This window comes from Podarcis filfolensis (assembly GCF_964270895.1).
Source record: "Podarcis filfolensis genome assembly, chromosome: 7".
In the NCBI taxonomy this organism is placed as follows: domain Eukaryota; kingdom Metazoa; phylum Chordata; class Lepidosauria; order Squamata; family Lacertidae; genus Podarcis; species Podarcis filfolensis.
In genome coordinates this window covers 51,333,390-51,350,875 of record NC_139603.1, presented here as the reverse complement: position 1 = coordinate 51,350,875, position 17,486 = coordinate 51,333,390, and the positions used below count along the sequence as shown (strand labels likewise).

The following is a 17,486-nucleotide window of genomic DNA, read 5'->3' as shown; positions in this document are numbered from 1 at the left end:
TGAATGAAACGCGCAGCCAGGGTTTGGAGGGGGCGATGCTCCTCCAGCCAAAGGGAGGGAACCAGACAGGTGAGAGAGTGAAGCTGGAGCTGTCTGAGATGGATGGTGCAGGCTGCCGCAGTTGTTTGGTGACGGATCTTTTTGGATCATCTCTTTGCCGCTGCTTATGCACCCCTTCCACTTCCTCAATCCTCTTCCAAATAGAGTTAAACCTGGGATTTTTTACCACTTAGGAAGTAAACTGCAGAATTTTATTTTTTTAAGGAAATCCCATTTCCTACGGCGATTCGCCATAGGCTAAGCAGCAAACATTGCTCAGGGAGGGGAATTAGCTCAAATGGTAGAGCGCTCGCTTAGCATGCGAGAGGTAGCGGGATCGATGCCCGCATTCTCCAGTTAATGCTTTTTTTCCTTTGTTTATTTTAACAGGAAAAATAATCAGCAAGATAAAAAAAAATGTTTAACATTACCTGGTGTGTTTTTTATTTTATTTTAAATAAAGGCTTTTTTTCATCACAGTCTGTCAAACGAAATAAACAGGGGAATTGCCCCATACAGTCGAGGGCTTGTATGTAAGAATGAAAGAGGATAGCTGGATAGAGGCACGCTTTCCCCAGGGGGCAGATTTATTTATGTTTGGTTTTTTTAAAAAACAACCCCACCACCAACCTGTTGCTTATGACTCTGCTAAGCAGGATGAGGTAAATGGGAGCTCAGAAGGCAGATCCCTTAATTAGAAAGTCAGATGTCAATGCATGCTTTTTCCCCAAATTATTTTTCATGGTGGGAATGGGAACCTTCGGAAGACGCACAGCAAGGGGCATCGCAAAGACTGCCGCTTTAGCACTTGCACTTTTGTGACTTCCTGCCTCCAACTCTCCATCCAGCAATGAGGGGGAGAGTGGCTTTATAGAGTGCCTGCCAGAAGCTCCTCTTCAGCTTGTTGTTCAAAAATGATTCTGCCCCCATCCCTGACTCAGTAAAGACTCATGTTTCAAGAGGAGACTTTCCATTGTAGAATATCACAACCGCCTGCAGAGGGGGAATTAGCTCAAATGGTAGAGCGCTCGCTTAGCATGCGAGAGGTAGCGGGATCGATGCCCGCATTCTCCAGCTGGGTTTTTGGAATAAATTAATAGAGGGTTGTGGTTTTGAAACGTTTGTGGGACACGTCTAATAAAAAAGGTTGTTCACTTACAGCTCCTCACGCAGAATGAAAGGGAGAAAGGAACTGGGGTCGTCTTTCTGCATCTTCTAATTATTTATTTTGTGCGTTTTTCAGGAAACTAACCCCGTCCTTATCCCATGCATGTTTACTCAAAAGTAAGTTTTGCAAAGGTACTTACTCTCCATTATGTGTACCTACAACTGGAGGTTTAATTTTTTCCCCTCAAAAGACAGAGATAGTAGTGAAACAACTCTAAATCAATTTGCATAAAGTTAATCGTTATTTACAAAGTTGTAAACACTATGATAACTTTGGTTTGGAGTAGATCCATTGAAATTAAAGAACACACGTCAGTCATTAATTTCAATATTCTGAGTAAACGTTAGTTGAATACAACCCTACTTAAGTTTGCTTGAATAGGTAACAATATAATATTGTCCCGTTGAAACTGATTCTAAGACGTGATAATAACAAATGAAACACTGTTGCATGCGTCTCTTTCAAAATATGGAGATCAGCTACTGTTAATTGTTACAACTACATGGATAAGCCCTGAAGAGTTCCTGTTACTACTTTTTAATGCATATCCATTCATGGAGTGGGAGGAGGAAAAAGAGATTTCCACACTTCTTTTCCCTGTCGTTTGGCTTCCAGTTAGCCTTGGCCTGCCTTATTATTTTGCTGGCTTGATGGGTTGCTGGGTTGACAACAAATTTGTTGGCCACTGCCTTACACCCAGGAGGAGCTAATTTGTGGCCCTCACGATGTTGTTGAACTCTCAATTTCCAATGCAGAATCGTTTCATGCTTGTGAGGGTTTAAAAACACAAACATTTTCCCTATTACAATATTAATTAAATATGCTAGCGAAGCACTGGAAACAGAGCTAAAACTGGAGAGAAATTTAAAACTCTAAATAAGGAACAGAGTTGAAAGCTAACGCTTTTTTCTGTTGCAAGTTGACAATCTATTTCAGCAGGAACAGAATATATCCATTTAGCTATCAAAACAATTGTTTTTTATTTTAAGCTCAGAGGAGCTGAAGTTGTGTACATCTTTTGCATATTTTCAATGCAGAATTAAATAAACACAACTAGGCAGACCTATGCATGTTTTACCAACAGGATTAATGTCCCTGCATTGTCTCCATTATATGCTGTTTTCCTTAACATTTCCTTTAAAAAACAATTATTATACATAATTGACTAATACTGCTATATTACCAACAGCTGGTAGTCCAGAATAGGCCCCAGTCTTTGCCTTCGTCTCCTCCTTGTGGTTACCGGTATATTTATTACAACGTACAAAAGCTTACTTACCCAGCTGGTGGCAAAATGCGGTTCATTTGTTGCAGGAAAAGATAGCTGGGCTAGCTGCTATGCACCTGGAATTGTAATTTGAAAGTGTCCAGGCTCTAATATGTAAATCAGGGGCAGCAAATGTTTTTTGGGTTGGGAATAATATTCACCCTTGATCCATTCCCTGGGGGCTGCATACCAGTTATGAGTGTAGCTACTTGCACACATCATCCCCTTCAGATGACCCATGCACATCAGCTGAGGGAGGTGTTGTCTCTGTGCTCATCAAATGATCTAATTCTGATGACCAGGGAGGAAGTGATTTGCAGGACACTTGCTCACTTCACACAATGGGGGTGGTGGTGGTGGTGATCTTTTGGGACCAGGTCAGGTTCCAAACTGGGGGTTAACCACCTGCTAGTATTGTATTGAACCTCTACATTTTGTCATTTCCAACTGCATTCCTTTTTTCGTATAATGAATAGTTGCCATTTAAGCACATTGCTATTATTATGCTTGCTCACTGTCAGGAACCCGACAGGATGTGTCGTGTGTTTTTAAAGATACCACGCACCCAGGTTGTCGTCCATCTATATATGACCTCCTTCCACACTCATCATGGCTCTCAATATATATTTCGGCTTCTTTTTTTATAGAGTGAACATACAGGCAAGGACAGGTTCTACTACTACATGAAGAAATGCATGCCTGTAGAATATGGCCAGCATATGCATGAATAGGGCTTCCTAAATTAATAGGGTTCCTGTTTGTGTCAAGCCTTATTTAGATGCATGTTGCTAATGTACCTTAAAGCTCCTATGGCAGCAGGCAGAGCATGGACCAGCTTAATGCTTTCAAAGCTTTTCTTACTTAGGTACTATGGAAACTTCTTCCAGTGTTTCTCTTGCAGCCATGGCACTCCAACTAAAGGGAGATTTCATAACTGGAATGATGATTAAGTTTGCAGCCTATTTGTGCCTCTAAAATATGGTTTTGGTTAGTTATCTTTTGTTTTCTCTGAAAAATTATTAATATTAAATCATGTGCTGTACATGAGCTTTCTATTTTTAAAAAGCTATAAACAGTATTTTTTTAAAAGGGTGTGCAACTAGTAATATGCAACACATGCAAATCAGTCACACTAAACTTCTTTTGTTGATATAATGCTAATTCATAAGTAAGAAAAACATGTCAAGGGATAGATTTAGGGTAACGTAAATAATTAGTCAGACTTCTGAAGCCCCAGATCACCAGCTGATACTCCTGTACATTATTGCAAGTTAAATTCAAGTAAGCATAAACAGGATTACAGCTTTATTGTCAAGAACAAAACTTTAGAAAGCTCAGGTTTTGTCCAATTTCATTTATTGCTATGTTGGAAGGTTCTTTGATTCAGTGAAATCTTCTGCTAGTACAACAAAAAGAAGGCATTTTTCTGACAATACAGTGGTACCTCGGTTTCAGAACAGTCCTGTTTACGAATGATTTGGTTTATGAACTATGCAAAACCGGAAGTAGTGTCCTAGTTTGCGAACTTTACCTTGGTCTAAGAATGGAATCCGAACGGTGGAAGGGCACCAGCAGCAGGAAGCCTCATTAGGGAAAGCGCGCCTTGGTTTAAAAACCATTGCGGTTTAAGAATGGATTAAGTTCGTAAACTGAGGTACCACTGTACTCCCCTTACCATGCTGTTCCAAATGGTGCTCCATCCCTCTGAAACAGATTTTGATAGGCTTCAAATGGGAGAGGGAATTGGCAAAATTTGCCTTTCTTGTTGAAGAAAGCCTCTACAGAATCAAAGAGCTTTCCATCAGCATTTGAGTCCCCAATGCCTTCATCTCCTCATTAAGAAATGTCAATGTTGTGAGGTGCTGAGAAACCAAGCTTTCAGATTACGGTTAGGGCTGTTGCTCCATCGAAAGAGCTGCTTCTATATGCAAAACAGAATAAACTTATGAAGCTTAGGTGTTGACAAGATGAAAAATGGAAGCAGAGAAGGAGCTCTGATCCATGGTTACCTTCTGTATATGTCTGGAAACGGAAACCATGTGTGAGTTTTTAAGTACTGATTAGCAAAAATCACGGTTTAGTATGATTTAATCTGAATTAAGCCTTACTGTTTTCTATATCAGAGACAGAGAATTATACACAAAGTATCAACTGACCAGGTTCAGCATAACAAACTTTTCAAATTTTCGAAATGCACAATGAAGTAGAATAAGTAATCTGCATTTTATTACAAACAAAATCTTCACAAGCATTATCTAATATGCAGAAATAGTGCTATAGGAGACATTCATATGAACCTGAATTCAAAAATTGTAACAATAAGTTTTTATAATTTGAAATTTTATGTATAGAGCTTACTCTTTAAAAGATGCTGAGAAAAAATGTGCTAAAATTAACTGTGCTGAAAGAATTAACATTCCTTAATAAGCAAAATCTTAACAGTAATTTTCCATGGTGATAGTGATGACCTCCTGGTCCAATTTCAATCTAACAAGTATGATTTAAGCATATTGTATTAAAGCAAAGTTACACCAAGAAGTTAGTTTTACAGTTCCATTCCTGTAAAGTTAGGGTTTATTTAGAGAAGTCTAACAGTCTTCCCAGTCACAGTCAAGAAGTCGTCATCAGCCAATGCATGCAGTGCTTCTTCAAACATTTCTTTAGTGACAGCCTTAAAAGAAAAAAGTAAATACTGACATTAACATACAAATACTATGTACAACAACCCAGACTGTAGGGATTGTATTATTTTTGCGCACCTTGAAGCCATTATACTTCAACAATGAAATAAGAAATAAAATATTAAGTTCCAGTGTGAAGCTAAAATCTATTAGTGGTTTTCAAACTGTGCTTGGGCATCCAGGAGTTTCTTGGGAGCTTATTAAGGGGCTTTCAGGGAGATGATGAGTAAGAGCAGCGAAACATGCTGGAAAGAAAGATTTTCTGTCACTACTGAGCCCCATCTGCAACATGCAGCTGAAGGGGAAACACTGAAGATGCTTTTGCCACATCCTCACTTCATGCATGGCAACTGTGAGGCCTAATTGCTCATCATTGCCATGCATGAACCAAGCATGCACCCTCGAATAGGCCACTACATTCTGCAATGTACTAGGGTTCTGTGGCAGATGAGCGAGATGATATTCCATGTTTTGGAACGATAGAGATTTTTCAATATTTTTAACAGTCAGTAACAACAAATCTAAATAAATGATTATGACAAAATGTGGAAAAGATCACCCCTTTAGGTGGTAGACAACCCTGAGGAAGAAAAGTACAGTATGCCAATGACCATGGTTTAGTTTCAAGTACCTTTTGGATTATTGCAAATCCAGTCCAGTTTTGAGTTAATCAGTAGAAAGATAATAGGGAAAATAAGAGGTGGGAAGGAAGACTGTGCATGTACAAAGTGCCATGTAACTAACTCTTTTAGAGGCTCAGGCTTGAGTGCAATAAGGCAGTGCTGCAACGACTAAAGAGCCTTCATGTTGTTCAATCCTGAAACTTCATCAATACACTTCCCTGCCTAATCACAACAAACAAAATTATACCTAATGAACAACTCATGGTACAGCATTGGAAAACCCAGAGGAGGAATTCAGGGTGGGGAAGGAGACATTCCTTAGATATTTTGTACTTGTGAAAGTGAATAGAACAAACACAGCATGCAAGCCTTACAACAAACTTACTGTTTCAGACTGCGCGCGAAGATCCTCAAAGAGCTGTTGATATCTTAGAGCTGGTGTTTTACCCTTAGACTGAATAACCTTCTTCAAAGCCTGAGCCAGTTCTTCTTTGCGTTTACGGGCAGTGGCACTCATCCCTTAAAAAAGAAACAGAAAGAGTCACAATGATTTTCCCACAATATAATAAATCATTTGAGTGACCTCTTTAAAAGAAGTCTTCCAAGGCTACAAATCAGACCTTCCCCCCATAGACTGTATCAGCAAGTTTCAGGCTGATCTCACCTGTGGTGAGAATAGATATGTCCACAATTCCAGTCCTTGGATCCGTAGCGGACTGTTTCAGAGCTTCACGGTGAAGACGCTTTGCTTCTTCAACATCCACTGTCTCTACTTTCTTAGAAAACCGTACTTTAGCATGCGCTTCCGCCAGACGAATCAAAGATTCCAGCTGCCGAGGATATGCAGAAACCATTCCTCTACCACTTCCAATCTTCCTCATATCCACATATGCCTAGTGTGAAGAGAAAATGAAAAGTACACTGTAAATATGTTTTCAAGGATTGTTAAATCTAAGAATGTTACTTAGGTAGGCAGATATTTGCAGCCATCACTGAGGGCATTTTGAGAAGTGAACGTTTTTTTAAAAATCCAAGCACTATTTGGGTTAAATGCTGGAACTGTTTTTTGTTTTTTTTAGTCATATTTTTAGTCTTAACCCGTACTTACTTCAATGAGAGCTTGACTTGCTTCTTCGCTTAGTCTTGGGTTAACATAACTACGAGCATAAGCAATATAATCCCTTAAAACTGCCATATCCATGTGCTCTTCTTCCATCTGCTCTTCAGTTTGGTAGTATAAGGCAACCAAGTGATGAGCCAAACGTCTGTCATATGCTTCATCTCGAGGGTCCAGCATTAGGAAAATGAGATCAAACCTATGTATAATAACAATAACAACAACAACAATAATAACAACAACAATAATACTGCTGCAACATGAACAACTGCTGCACCATTGGAACTATTGCCTCATGGATATAATTAAGTTGTCAGAAACTGACACTGTTGTTAATATCAGTCATAGATGGTGGTATATTCAGGCTCTAACACAACTGCCATTTCTGGAAAGCAAACTATATGTTTTCTATTAAGTCTCTGCCCCACAATCTGTAAATTAATCGCACGGAACCCTGCTCATTCTGTGGACCAAGGGAAAAACCTCAGGTTGTCAGCTAGCTCTGGCAGCCTACATAGGCTTCCATGAATACATACACAAAGAGGCACCAGTGGATTTCAATGCCAATTCAATTTTTTAAAAAAAGTCTTTAAATATTTATGAGGCAGTGAAAAAGGTTCTGATATTTATGTTCCAAAACCCGCACAATATGGAAGTTGGCGACTTCATGGGAAGTTTCCAAATAGGACTATTTCAGGCACAGCTAACACACAGCAATAAAATGTCTCAAGGGATACCTAGATAGCAGTGTATGGGGAAGCTGGATGTTTTCGATGGTTGTTTTCTTTGGATTCCACTGGGATTCTATTGGATTAGCAGCAGCCAGAATAGAGGTACGAGCATTCAGTTGGCAAATAATTCCAGCCTGTCAGGAAGTAAAGATTTGAAATTCATTTACAACTCTAGTAGTGGGAAAGCTAAGCATCAATTTATGTGCAGACTGTAGTCATGAGTGCAAATATTAAACTGTGTTGTGAGATTCGATCCCTTTATGAGATTTTTTAAAAGTGAGATTTTCTGAACCTCACTAAGCCTGTTATAGCTCTCTCTCTCTTTCTGTGTGTGTGCATATGTGGCACCATTTTGGCTTCATAAACATAAGTGTTCACATATAAACATGAAATACAATGATGCAAATGCCAATATCAGAATCTCCCATAGATCAAAAGAAAAGGATTTATTTGGGGGAAAGTCTTTACCTTGGCAATTGACAATGTTTGTTGTTCCATGACTTCATGAAGCATAGACCTTGTACTTTCGTTCATTTTATCAAACTCATCAATACAGCAAATGCCATTGTCACTGAGGACCAAGGCTCCAGTCTGCAGAACCAGCTGTTTTGTTTCGGGATCCTTCATCACATAAGCCGTAAGGCCAACTGCACTGGAGCCCTTCCCAGAAGTATACTGGCCTCTTGGAACCAGGTTATAGACATACTGAAGCAACTGGGACTTGCTGGTACCAGGATCTCCACAAAGGAGAATGTTGATCTCAGCACGAAAATTGCCTCGGCCAGTGTGGCTGAAATCTTTCCTTGATCCTCCAAACAGCTGAAGAAGAATGCCCTGCAAAAGGAGGAGTTTGAATGATATACAGCTGCTTTCTTAAAATAGGGAAATCCAATTTGTGAATATACTGTTTGCACAGGCCTGATTCAAGGACTACTCACGAGGAACTGGGTGCCCTTTAGGTAACGCCACTGCTATGTGGAAGCAGCATTTCTGTCCATGTTAGAAACTGAGATGTGAAAGCCAGGAGCTAAATGGCACGTTAAACTTTGGTTATGGGCACAACAACAGAATGTCTAAGTGTGCCTTTTCTTTATAACAAGAATGCAAAGCTGAAAATGAGTGAACTGCAGCTAAAATATTATGTTCATTTTTCACATGGTCTTGTCCTTCCCCTGCCCACCCCCCATATATTCTAAAGAGGGTCTCTGCTCCAGTCTTCAGAGAGTAGCTAGAAGTGGGGAGGCAGAAAAGAGTCCCCCTTTCCTTCCACTCTGCAGTTTTAATCTGAAATCTCAGGCGCAGTACTGTGGCCAGAGCTCAGAAACTGCTTGCGCTAATGAAATTCCCTGTCGCAAAAATGCAGCTAGAACAATGGGAGTTTTGAACACTGATTTCTGCGAGTGTTAGATACATGTCTATATGATGCAGCCACACAGGTGAACATGATGACATGGATCTCTTGCACAAAACTGACAAAGCTTCACAGAAGCTCCCACAAAGCTGCAGACAATCACACATGTGCAGAAGAACCAGTCCAGATTTTCAGACCTAGCAAACTAAAATCTTTTTCCAATCAACACTGAAACACACTACAAATTATAATTAATCTTCACAATGCAAGAAATCTTGTTCTTTTTAGTCAATTGCTCATTTCTGACCTGACAGCAAGATAGGCACAAGAGTTAAGGGATTATTCAAAGTCTTACCCTGTTCTGCTTTAAAATTACCTTGTTCTACATTAGCTGCTTCAATTCATTTTTATTTAGCCATCAATTAAATTTCAGCTACAGTGGGAAGTTTTCAATTGGCAGTATAAAAAATAAGGATGTGTGCTTTATGGCAGGTGGGACAACATTACTATCTTTCTTTACAAATTATGGGTTCTATCCAACTAAGTTATATGCAGTGCAGAAATTAATGAAGTGAAATTAATGGGCGAAAGTTAGTCATATCCATTAGCTCAATCTTAGTAGAGAAAAAAGGTGATGTCTATATAATTAAAGTATTTGTTTTTTATCTATTTCACATATACCCACTGTGTATTCTAAACAATGATGTGCTAAAATATACCAGCTTTAAGTACTTTATGAACTCAAAATAAGAGTAATATTTTCAGAATAAATTACTTTTATGTATTAGTATGTATATATTATATACCAAGACAGGTATGCAAAGTTTGATGTATTTAGTCAGTGAGGCAAATGTATAATTTTAAGTATTCTTTACCTTTTTAATATCTTCATGCTCATAAATACTTGGGGCAAGTGCAGAAGAAAGCCTGTCATAAATATCAGGTTTCCTCGAAAGCTCTTGAAGCATTGTCTCACGCTCCTCTGTAAACATTTTCTGTTCAGTTCCTTCTTCAATGCCATGCAAGCGTTTTGAATCAGTTTTGCAATAATGAATAACATCAATATGGGTCTTATAGACAGATCTCACACTGCTCATTCTTGGAATGACACGAACAGGGACTGCTCTGTAGATACCTGAACAAACATAAAGCCGTTATTAGATCTTCCAGATTAAAAGGCAACATTCATCTCTTCCCCCTCTTCCCCAAGACACTAACCAGACAAGTTTAGATTTTGGCAGGCTGTGCAGCCCTCGTTAAAAGTTACCCAGTGCTAGATCATATCATTTAACCCTGAACACATGCAAGCCCAATGTAACTCATAACACCTGGTATGTAATTTACAGGACTTTAAAATTGAAAAGCTCAATACAATATTTATATGTACATTAATGCCACTCTAGACTCCTTAGGGAGGAACGCCAGAATATAAATGGAAATAACCATAACATTAATGTTGATAGCTTGACAAGCAGAGCCAATGCTGCATTCTTCCAACTATGCCTGTATCAATAGCTGTCGCAAAAAAGTGTAGAAGCTGCTATAGTAAAGTAGAACAGGAAATTCCTCCATACATCCACAATTTCACTGCTTTCTCTCATCTTACTATTTTATCTATAGGAGCCAGTGCTCTATACTAGGCTCATTTTTACTTAAGGACAAGAACTGATGCCGAAACATTTCTCTTACCTGTAACATTAACTCTGTCACCTGGCTGAACCTTATCCACTAGATCATTGTGAGCAAAGAGCACAATAGTATATGGTGTCTGACCAGCTGGCATGTCATCTGGAGACTCCTGCAGCTTGATCTGGTAAAAGAACAATCCTTAGTTAAAGTGCAACAATATTTTTAAACATACCGACTGTCTGTTGGAAATACTAGACATAAACTTTCCTAACTATGTATTTGTTCAGGCAATTGATGAGACAAAAACCAGTAAACTATATTGTTTGTCGAAACTACACGTCTCTTTAGAGAAGGGGTCGGCAACCTAAGGCCCATGGGCCGGTAGTGGCCCACAGGGCTTGTCTATCCGGCCCATGGAGACCCCTGCCGCTGCCCCGCTCTTACTGGCACGGCGCAGCGTGGTGACTGACTTCCGGGTTGACAGCGTCTCTGCGCATGCGCTCCTCCGACCTGGATGTGTGCCAGAAATAGCATGTGCGCATGTGTGCGGGACGGAGAAGCGCCTGTGCGCACGCTATTTCAGGCGCACATCTGGGTCAGAGGAGCACCGGAAATAGCATGTGCGCAAGCACACTCCTCTGACCCGGAAGAGCGCACGTGCGCACAAGCTCCAGCCCATCCTCCGACGGACAGAGCGTGGACCGGCCCATCGTTTGGTAAGCTTGCCGACCCCTGCTTTAGAGGATGTACCAGAGCACTGTCTAGTTGAGGCATGCAACTGTGCTTTCTTGGTCTGGGCAAGCAGCAACTGCCCAAAGGAACCTGTTGAATGGTAGACACAACTGTTTGCCCACCTGCCTTTCTGCTAGATTAAAAAGAACCAGAGCATCTCAGTCTTTCTCTCAGGACTCTTCTGGCAACACTGTATCTCCCCTCTAAGTAGGATGATGTGGTCCAGTTTCCCAAAGATTAGGGTAGTTAGGTTACAGGTGTGCCCTGCTCCAACTTATTGAGACTAGTCTAATGGATTTTTGGGGTGCATTTGATGAGGTGTCCACAGGGGGTAAATTTAAAGCTATCATACTCTTTGAGTCATAGTAGTCTTTCCAACAAGTGACTTCTGTCTCACCCTCTGTACTATTTTGGTGGAGGCAACACTTGAATATACATTTGTCATTAAGTTGCCACAATATTCTTTGTGGTTTTTGCTGCTGCTCTTTTTTAACATTTAGGTTCATCTCTGTGAATCTGGAGAAACAAACAGGGCTAAGCCATTTCTCAAATGGAGAACCAACCTTTGTTCCAGGTGTGGATATAGCTACATGTGACTTAATTAACATGTATCAACTCCCACAAGGAGTTAAAGCAAGGTGGAAGCAATTAGCCTTGAGAAACGAATCCAGCAACTGATATCAGACAATTTTTAAAAAGCACGATCTGTATTAGCGATAGCAACATAACATACTGTAATACACTAGATTTATTAGGAAAATCCATCCTGTAAAATTAACTTCTTATGTAGCCATGCATTAATAGAAGGGGTTTAATATGCATGCAGCCTGAGCAAGTGTGCTAGGGAACTGCAAAATTTCTAGCTGGCTAGTAATGAAAACCATAGGAACTATTTTAATATTTTTGCAAAATATACATGTAACCATTTACTGAGGAAAATTTAACACATCAGAACATTTCAACCTAATAATTTAATAAAAGAACATACCATCTGTTTATCCGAGAACATTGAGCGGTTGTGAACCAATGCCATACTATGCGTGGTGTTACAGTTCTTGCATGCTGATGGTTCGGCAATCCTACCGCGATCGATTTCTACTCTTGCTGTGAAAGCACACACTTGGCACTTGAAGAAAGCTTCTTGCATTTCTGGAATTAACTGGGAGCTCCTGATTACCATGCCATTTATAGTGATCAGCTGGTCAATGTCTAATATTAAAAGAGAAGAAGAAAAACCAAATCATGTTTTATCAATATACTGTATTTTTCACGTCATAAGACGCATCTGACCATAAGACGCACCTAGTTTTTAGAGGGGGAATACAAGGGAAAAAAATTCTTTAAAGGGAGCGCTGAGCAGAGCTTCCCTCCTGCATTTGCTCCATAAGACGCACACACATTTCCCCTTACTTTTTAGGAGGGAAAAAGTGCGTCTTATGGAGCGAAAAATACGGTAACTAAGAAATGCATAAATCGTTAAAGAGCTATTAGCATAAAATGGCTACCTGGCATCACATAAGTCAACAATTCTAAAGAGAAAAAATGTGTGATATGCATTATGGAATTACATGTTTATGTGAGGAATGCAAGTTCTTCCATTTCAGTCATTTGCTACTAAATTAGGGCGGACTGAGATGCATTTACTAGTTCTTGATTTTTTTCTGAAGCAGACGGAGGTATTGACCAGTATAAGACCACATAATATTGGGACTCAGGTGCAGTGCGACTCAAAGACGACCATCCTTCCAGCATTTATTTGCCCAAGACCAAGCAGTTTATGTAACAGTTTGTCAGATAACTTATTAAAGATGCTGTAGCTAAAGCACCTTACCTTCTGGGTTCAGGCTCCTCATGCTTCTGGTTTTTACAGCATTATATGGTCTCACTTGAATCTGATGCTCCAATACTGAATCAGGGTAGCGGTCAAAGAAAATTTCATTAGCAGCCATATCAAATGTTGGAATAACTTCCTGCACAAAGGAGACAAATATGAACCATAAGTATACATCAATACTTGCTTCCATACCTGCACAAAACATTATGAAAACAAAGGGTGGAATCTAACAGAGCACTAAGGCAATTGTTCCAGGATTTCTGCTTGTGCAGAAATATTCTCCCCTTCTCATCCTCCTGCATGCCCCCTAAATCTGTCTTGGGGTTTCACTAACCCTCTGGGGCAGATTTGTGGAGGGCATGAGTAGGTGGAAGACAGTGAGTGAAGTCCTGTTGCGCAAGTGTAAGTCCTTACACTGACAGAACTCATTAGCAGAATACAGCCCAGACTTTCTAAGCCTATTGACTGCTAAATAACAACAGCACTGGCTTTACTAATGATTACAGTGTTTTAATGTCTGTTAAGAATAGAAGCTTGTGTCCAAGGCCAGGGTCTTCTTTTTGTGTTGTGCCAAACTTTTGTCATTTCTTAAAAATGTAGATGCCTGAATCCAAAGAACAAAACAATTAGCTCTACCTATCCAAGAAAGCTTTGAATTTGTTTTTCAGACAGTAACACTTCATGTTGCATAGCTAATTTCTTTCAAAACAAGGGGAGTTACTTATTAGAATTGTGAACTGAGCAATTTTATACGGCAGCAATATTCCAGTTTCCTTAGATCATAATACCATTCTGCAGATCTGAAATAACTAAATTAACTAATACAAAATTAGGCACATTGAACTTTAACTTTTGGCTCTCACAGTTCTTGCACTGAAGAGCCTATTGAAAACATTTGCCTTACCTGAGGATAGCACATCAGTTGTCTGTAAAGATTTTCATCGAATGTTTTCAGATGGTCACAGTTTACATTCAGAAATGGCTCCCCAATCAAGCTTATCTGGAAGATATTTAGCCACACGTTAATAAATAAGCATTTACATCTAAAAATGCAAGCCAGGTTTAAACAATACTGCCATAACATACCTCTTCCAGTCGCTGCAGATACAGAGGCTCATTAAGGTCCAAGCCAATATTTTCTTCTTCTTTGGCTGTTGGATCAATAAAACGCTGAAGAAATCTCTGAATGTTAAAAGAACAAGACAATAATACAATTTCAGTCTCCATTAGAACTGTGGCAGGCATAAATAAAATGCTATTAATTTTCACGCACAAGTTATTCCTCCATGAATGATATTGATTTTATGTTATCTCAATAGAGTATTACAATTTAACATCACTAGGTGGAAAAATTAGACAAATTGTCTCTTGAGAAAAAAAGATTTCCCCAAGAACTGCCAGATATTATTATTCTTGCTCCAGACCTCATCATCTCACACCAAAGTAGAAACATTTAAAAACAAACAAATATATACAAGTGTGTAAACCACTGTCCACTCACCTGAAATTTTTCTTTGCATGAGGCCACATTGACATCTGTTCCCCATATCACTAGCTTTTGTCCAAGAGACTGTTCACTAGCCACTGCGTCTTCTGCTGTAGGCTAAGTACAAGAGTAACCTATCAATATTATATTTAAGGCCACAATCTATGCTTGGTTATCAGATAAAAAGTTCTACTGAATTCAATGAGTGAAACTTCCTTTGAGTAAATATACAGATGACTGAAATGTCAATACCTACCACATCAGAATGCAGATCTACTTGCCTAGCCTTCCGGACAGAGCCAAGATCAGGCCTCTGTCGCACTGGAGTTCCTCGCACACCACTCCTTGGGGTTCCTTCTATTCTAGAACTGGGTGTGCCATAGGTAAGTGGTGAACTAATATCAAAGTCCATTGGAACTGTATCAAATAAAATGTGATTATTGTTTTAGAAATATGTTAATGCATTTGTGACAGAAGCTTGCACTTTTGTTTTCCCCAGCAGAAGACAGGTGTTTACAGAATTATGCAAAGTAGCTTTAAAACTAGCATACTGCAATACCTGGCACATTTGCTCCCAAAGTGGATGAATCTCATCCAATTCAACAAGACTATTTGTTAAGTGTTAATAAAATTACTTGGGTAGCTTGAACATTGCTAGAAGTGGGAAGAAACATCTCAAGTGATCTCTTGGAATTAAGAGTAAAAATACCACAGGATAATTTTTGGGGAGATACTGAACTGCAATATTATTTCAAGTCTGTGAGGCATCAGAGATACCAAATGACAAATTATCACAATCTGTCCACAGAGGCTTAATAATACTGTCATCTGAATCTACTCCAAGTCTGGTAACACATGGAAATTAAAATAGACACACTAGTTCAGTGGGGGCCAATGTTGTGACCTCCAGATACTTTGGACTCTACCTCCCATCAATGCTAGCCAGCATAGGCAATGATCACAGTTGGGAGTTGTAGTCCACAACATCTGGAGGGCACCACATTGGGAACCTCTGCACTGGCTGATCAGCAGCATTGTAGACATTGTGTCTACAATTTATTACAATATTGATAAGATAAAAATGAGCAGTTTGATACTATTGCCAACTGCCCTGTCCAAAGTCAAAGATACCTGAATTTTGGAATTGTGGTGGACTGGAAAACAGAGCATCTTGAACATTTGGGCTTTGTGAGTCAATTGGTGGAGAAGTGGGCATTGGTTGTAAGTCTCCTGTAGAGTCTTCTGTGTGACGTCGTTGCGAAGGCGGAGACTGTACATCTTCAGAAAGAGCTGTAACAAAGCGAAAGTTTGAACTCCTGCCTACGCTGTTGTACGTATCTCACTTTTCAAACTAATAAGCAACAGATTCCCTTTCCCCACCCTCAAAACAAAAACAATGCACGTGTTCAGATTCAATCTTGATTAGCTTCACTATCACAACAGGGTCTTGGATTAAATCCTTGTTCAAACAGTCCTTTGGCTCCTGCTAGTGTCACACAGCTGTTCAAAACTGCACAAGGAAATTAAGAAAAGATGGGGCACTGAACAACAGGCAGTTCCAGGCATTACAACATTTCAAGCAGCAAACACAGAACATGAAGATGTCACACAAGCGCATAGCAGTAGTGTGGAACCACTGCACTTTTAAATGTTTTGGACTATAATTCCCATCTTCCCCAAAAACTGGCCAGGCCAGAGTCCAATTGGGAGGTGGAGTACAACAGTGCAGGAAGGGCCACAAAACTCCCAATCCCTATGTGCAGGTCTCTTAGAAACAAAAATAAAAAACAGCGTACAGGCACCAGAGAAACCCGCATCAGTGCCTTATTCTTCTCTACGCAGAAGCTGGTTGCATTGGATTTAACAAGGCTTATTCCTAGGCAAGCGTATAATGTGCTGTCACCGGAATCTGCCTTCCCCAGACGAGCGTGCACCAAGCGTCTTACACAATCGTTGCGAGAAGCACCGGTGTAACACGGGCTCCCCTCCCCCCGGTGCTGCATCCTAACCAAGAGCATGTGAAGCTGTCCTATGGAGCCCTTTGTAAAATCTAGGAAGAGGAGAGGCGCGCACACGCAACCTCGAATAAATTACAAAGCCGGGCAAACATTATTGGTTATTGTATTTTAGTGTTTGGTTGGAAGCCGCCCAGAGTGGCTGGGGAAACCCAGCCAGATGGGCGGGGGATAAATAATAAATTATTATTATTGTTATTACCGCCAAAGGGAACCTGAAAAGTGCAAAAGCCCAGGGGCAGGCGCGGTAGCAAGGTGTCGAGTGACTTACGCGTAGCGGGATTGGCGCCGCCATCGGTTGGGGCAGTTCCGCCTCTGCGGCGCTTGCTGCCGCGACGGCTCGGGGTGGACGCCGGTGAGGACATAGCTCAGCGCAATCCTCCTAAGGGCAGGAAGGGCGGCGGGACAAGGAAGCAGCAAAGCCCTGCGAGCGGCTGCTGGCAAACAGCGCGCGCAAGACGATGGCGGCGAAGGCGGCAGCTTTTCTAAGCGCGAGACACAACAGAGGAGGAGGAAAATTTCGCGCCAAAAGGATCACGTGACCTCGAGCGTTCGCGGGCTTTCGCCGCCAATGGGAAGTGGGAAACTCCAACTTTGCACGGGGGGGAGGGGGGAGCAAGTGCCGCTCCTTGTACGTTTTCGGCCAAGGGCTCGAACTGAGAGGTGCGGATGATGATGGAGGAGGAGGAGGAGAAGCTTGTCAAACTGACGTAGCTGACGAAAACTACAAGAGGCTTTCCAAACGCTTTTTTCTTCAACGTCGAGGCCCCGTTCTAGAATGGTATCGCTCACGCTTGACAGGCTGCCTCGGCC

General features: G+C 40.6%; 1 protein-coding gene across 1 annotated transcript; it reads right to left on the bottom strand.

Moving 5' to 3' along the window:
• Nucleotides 1-4,678: 4,678 nt before the first annotated feature.
• MCM4 (minichromosome maintenance complex component 4) lies at nucleotides 4,679-17,244 on the bottom strand. The gene is made up of 16 exons (XM_083622966.1): nucleotides 16,945-17,244; nucleotides 15,790-15,948; nucleotides 14,915-15,075; nucleotides 14,674-14,775; nucleotides 14,259-14,354; nucleotides 14,077-14,172; nucleotides 13,170-13,308; nucleotides 12,327-12,547; nucleotides 10,667-10,787; nucleotides 9,853-10,112; nucleotides 8,095-8,460; nucleotides 7,633-7,760; nucleotides 6,887-7,094; nucleotides 6,443-6,671; nucleotides 6,164-6,297; nucleotides 4,679-5,145 (listed from the first exon to the last, which is right to left on the bottom strand). Exons 1-16 carry the CDS (start codon nucleotides 17,036-17,038, stop codon nucleotides 5,053-5,055), a joined length of 2,607 nt encoding a protein of 868 aa, XP_083479092.1. The 5' UTR covers nucleotides 17,039-17,244; the 3' UTR covers nucleotides 4,679-5,052.
• Between the last annotated feature and the right edge of the window lie 242 nt (nucleotides 17,245-17,486).

Excerpts from the sequence above, each read along its gene's own strand:
- MCM4 (XM_083622966.1), bottom strand. The coding sequence starts at position 17,038 with ATGTCCTCACCGGCGTCCACCCCGAGCCGTCGCGGCAGCAAGCGCCGC. Across the intron at positions 14,355-14,673 it reads CATGCAAAGAAAAATTTCAG|AGATTTCTTCAGCGTTTTAT; the intron begins GTGAGTGGACAG and ends TTTAACATTCAG. Across the intron at positions 12,548-13,169 it reads GAGGAGCCTGAACCCAGAAG|ACATTGACCAGCTGATCACT; the intron begins GTAAGGTGCTTT and ends TTTTAATATTAG.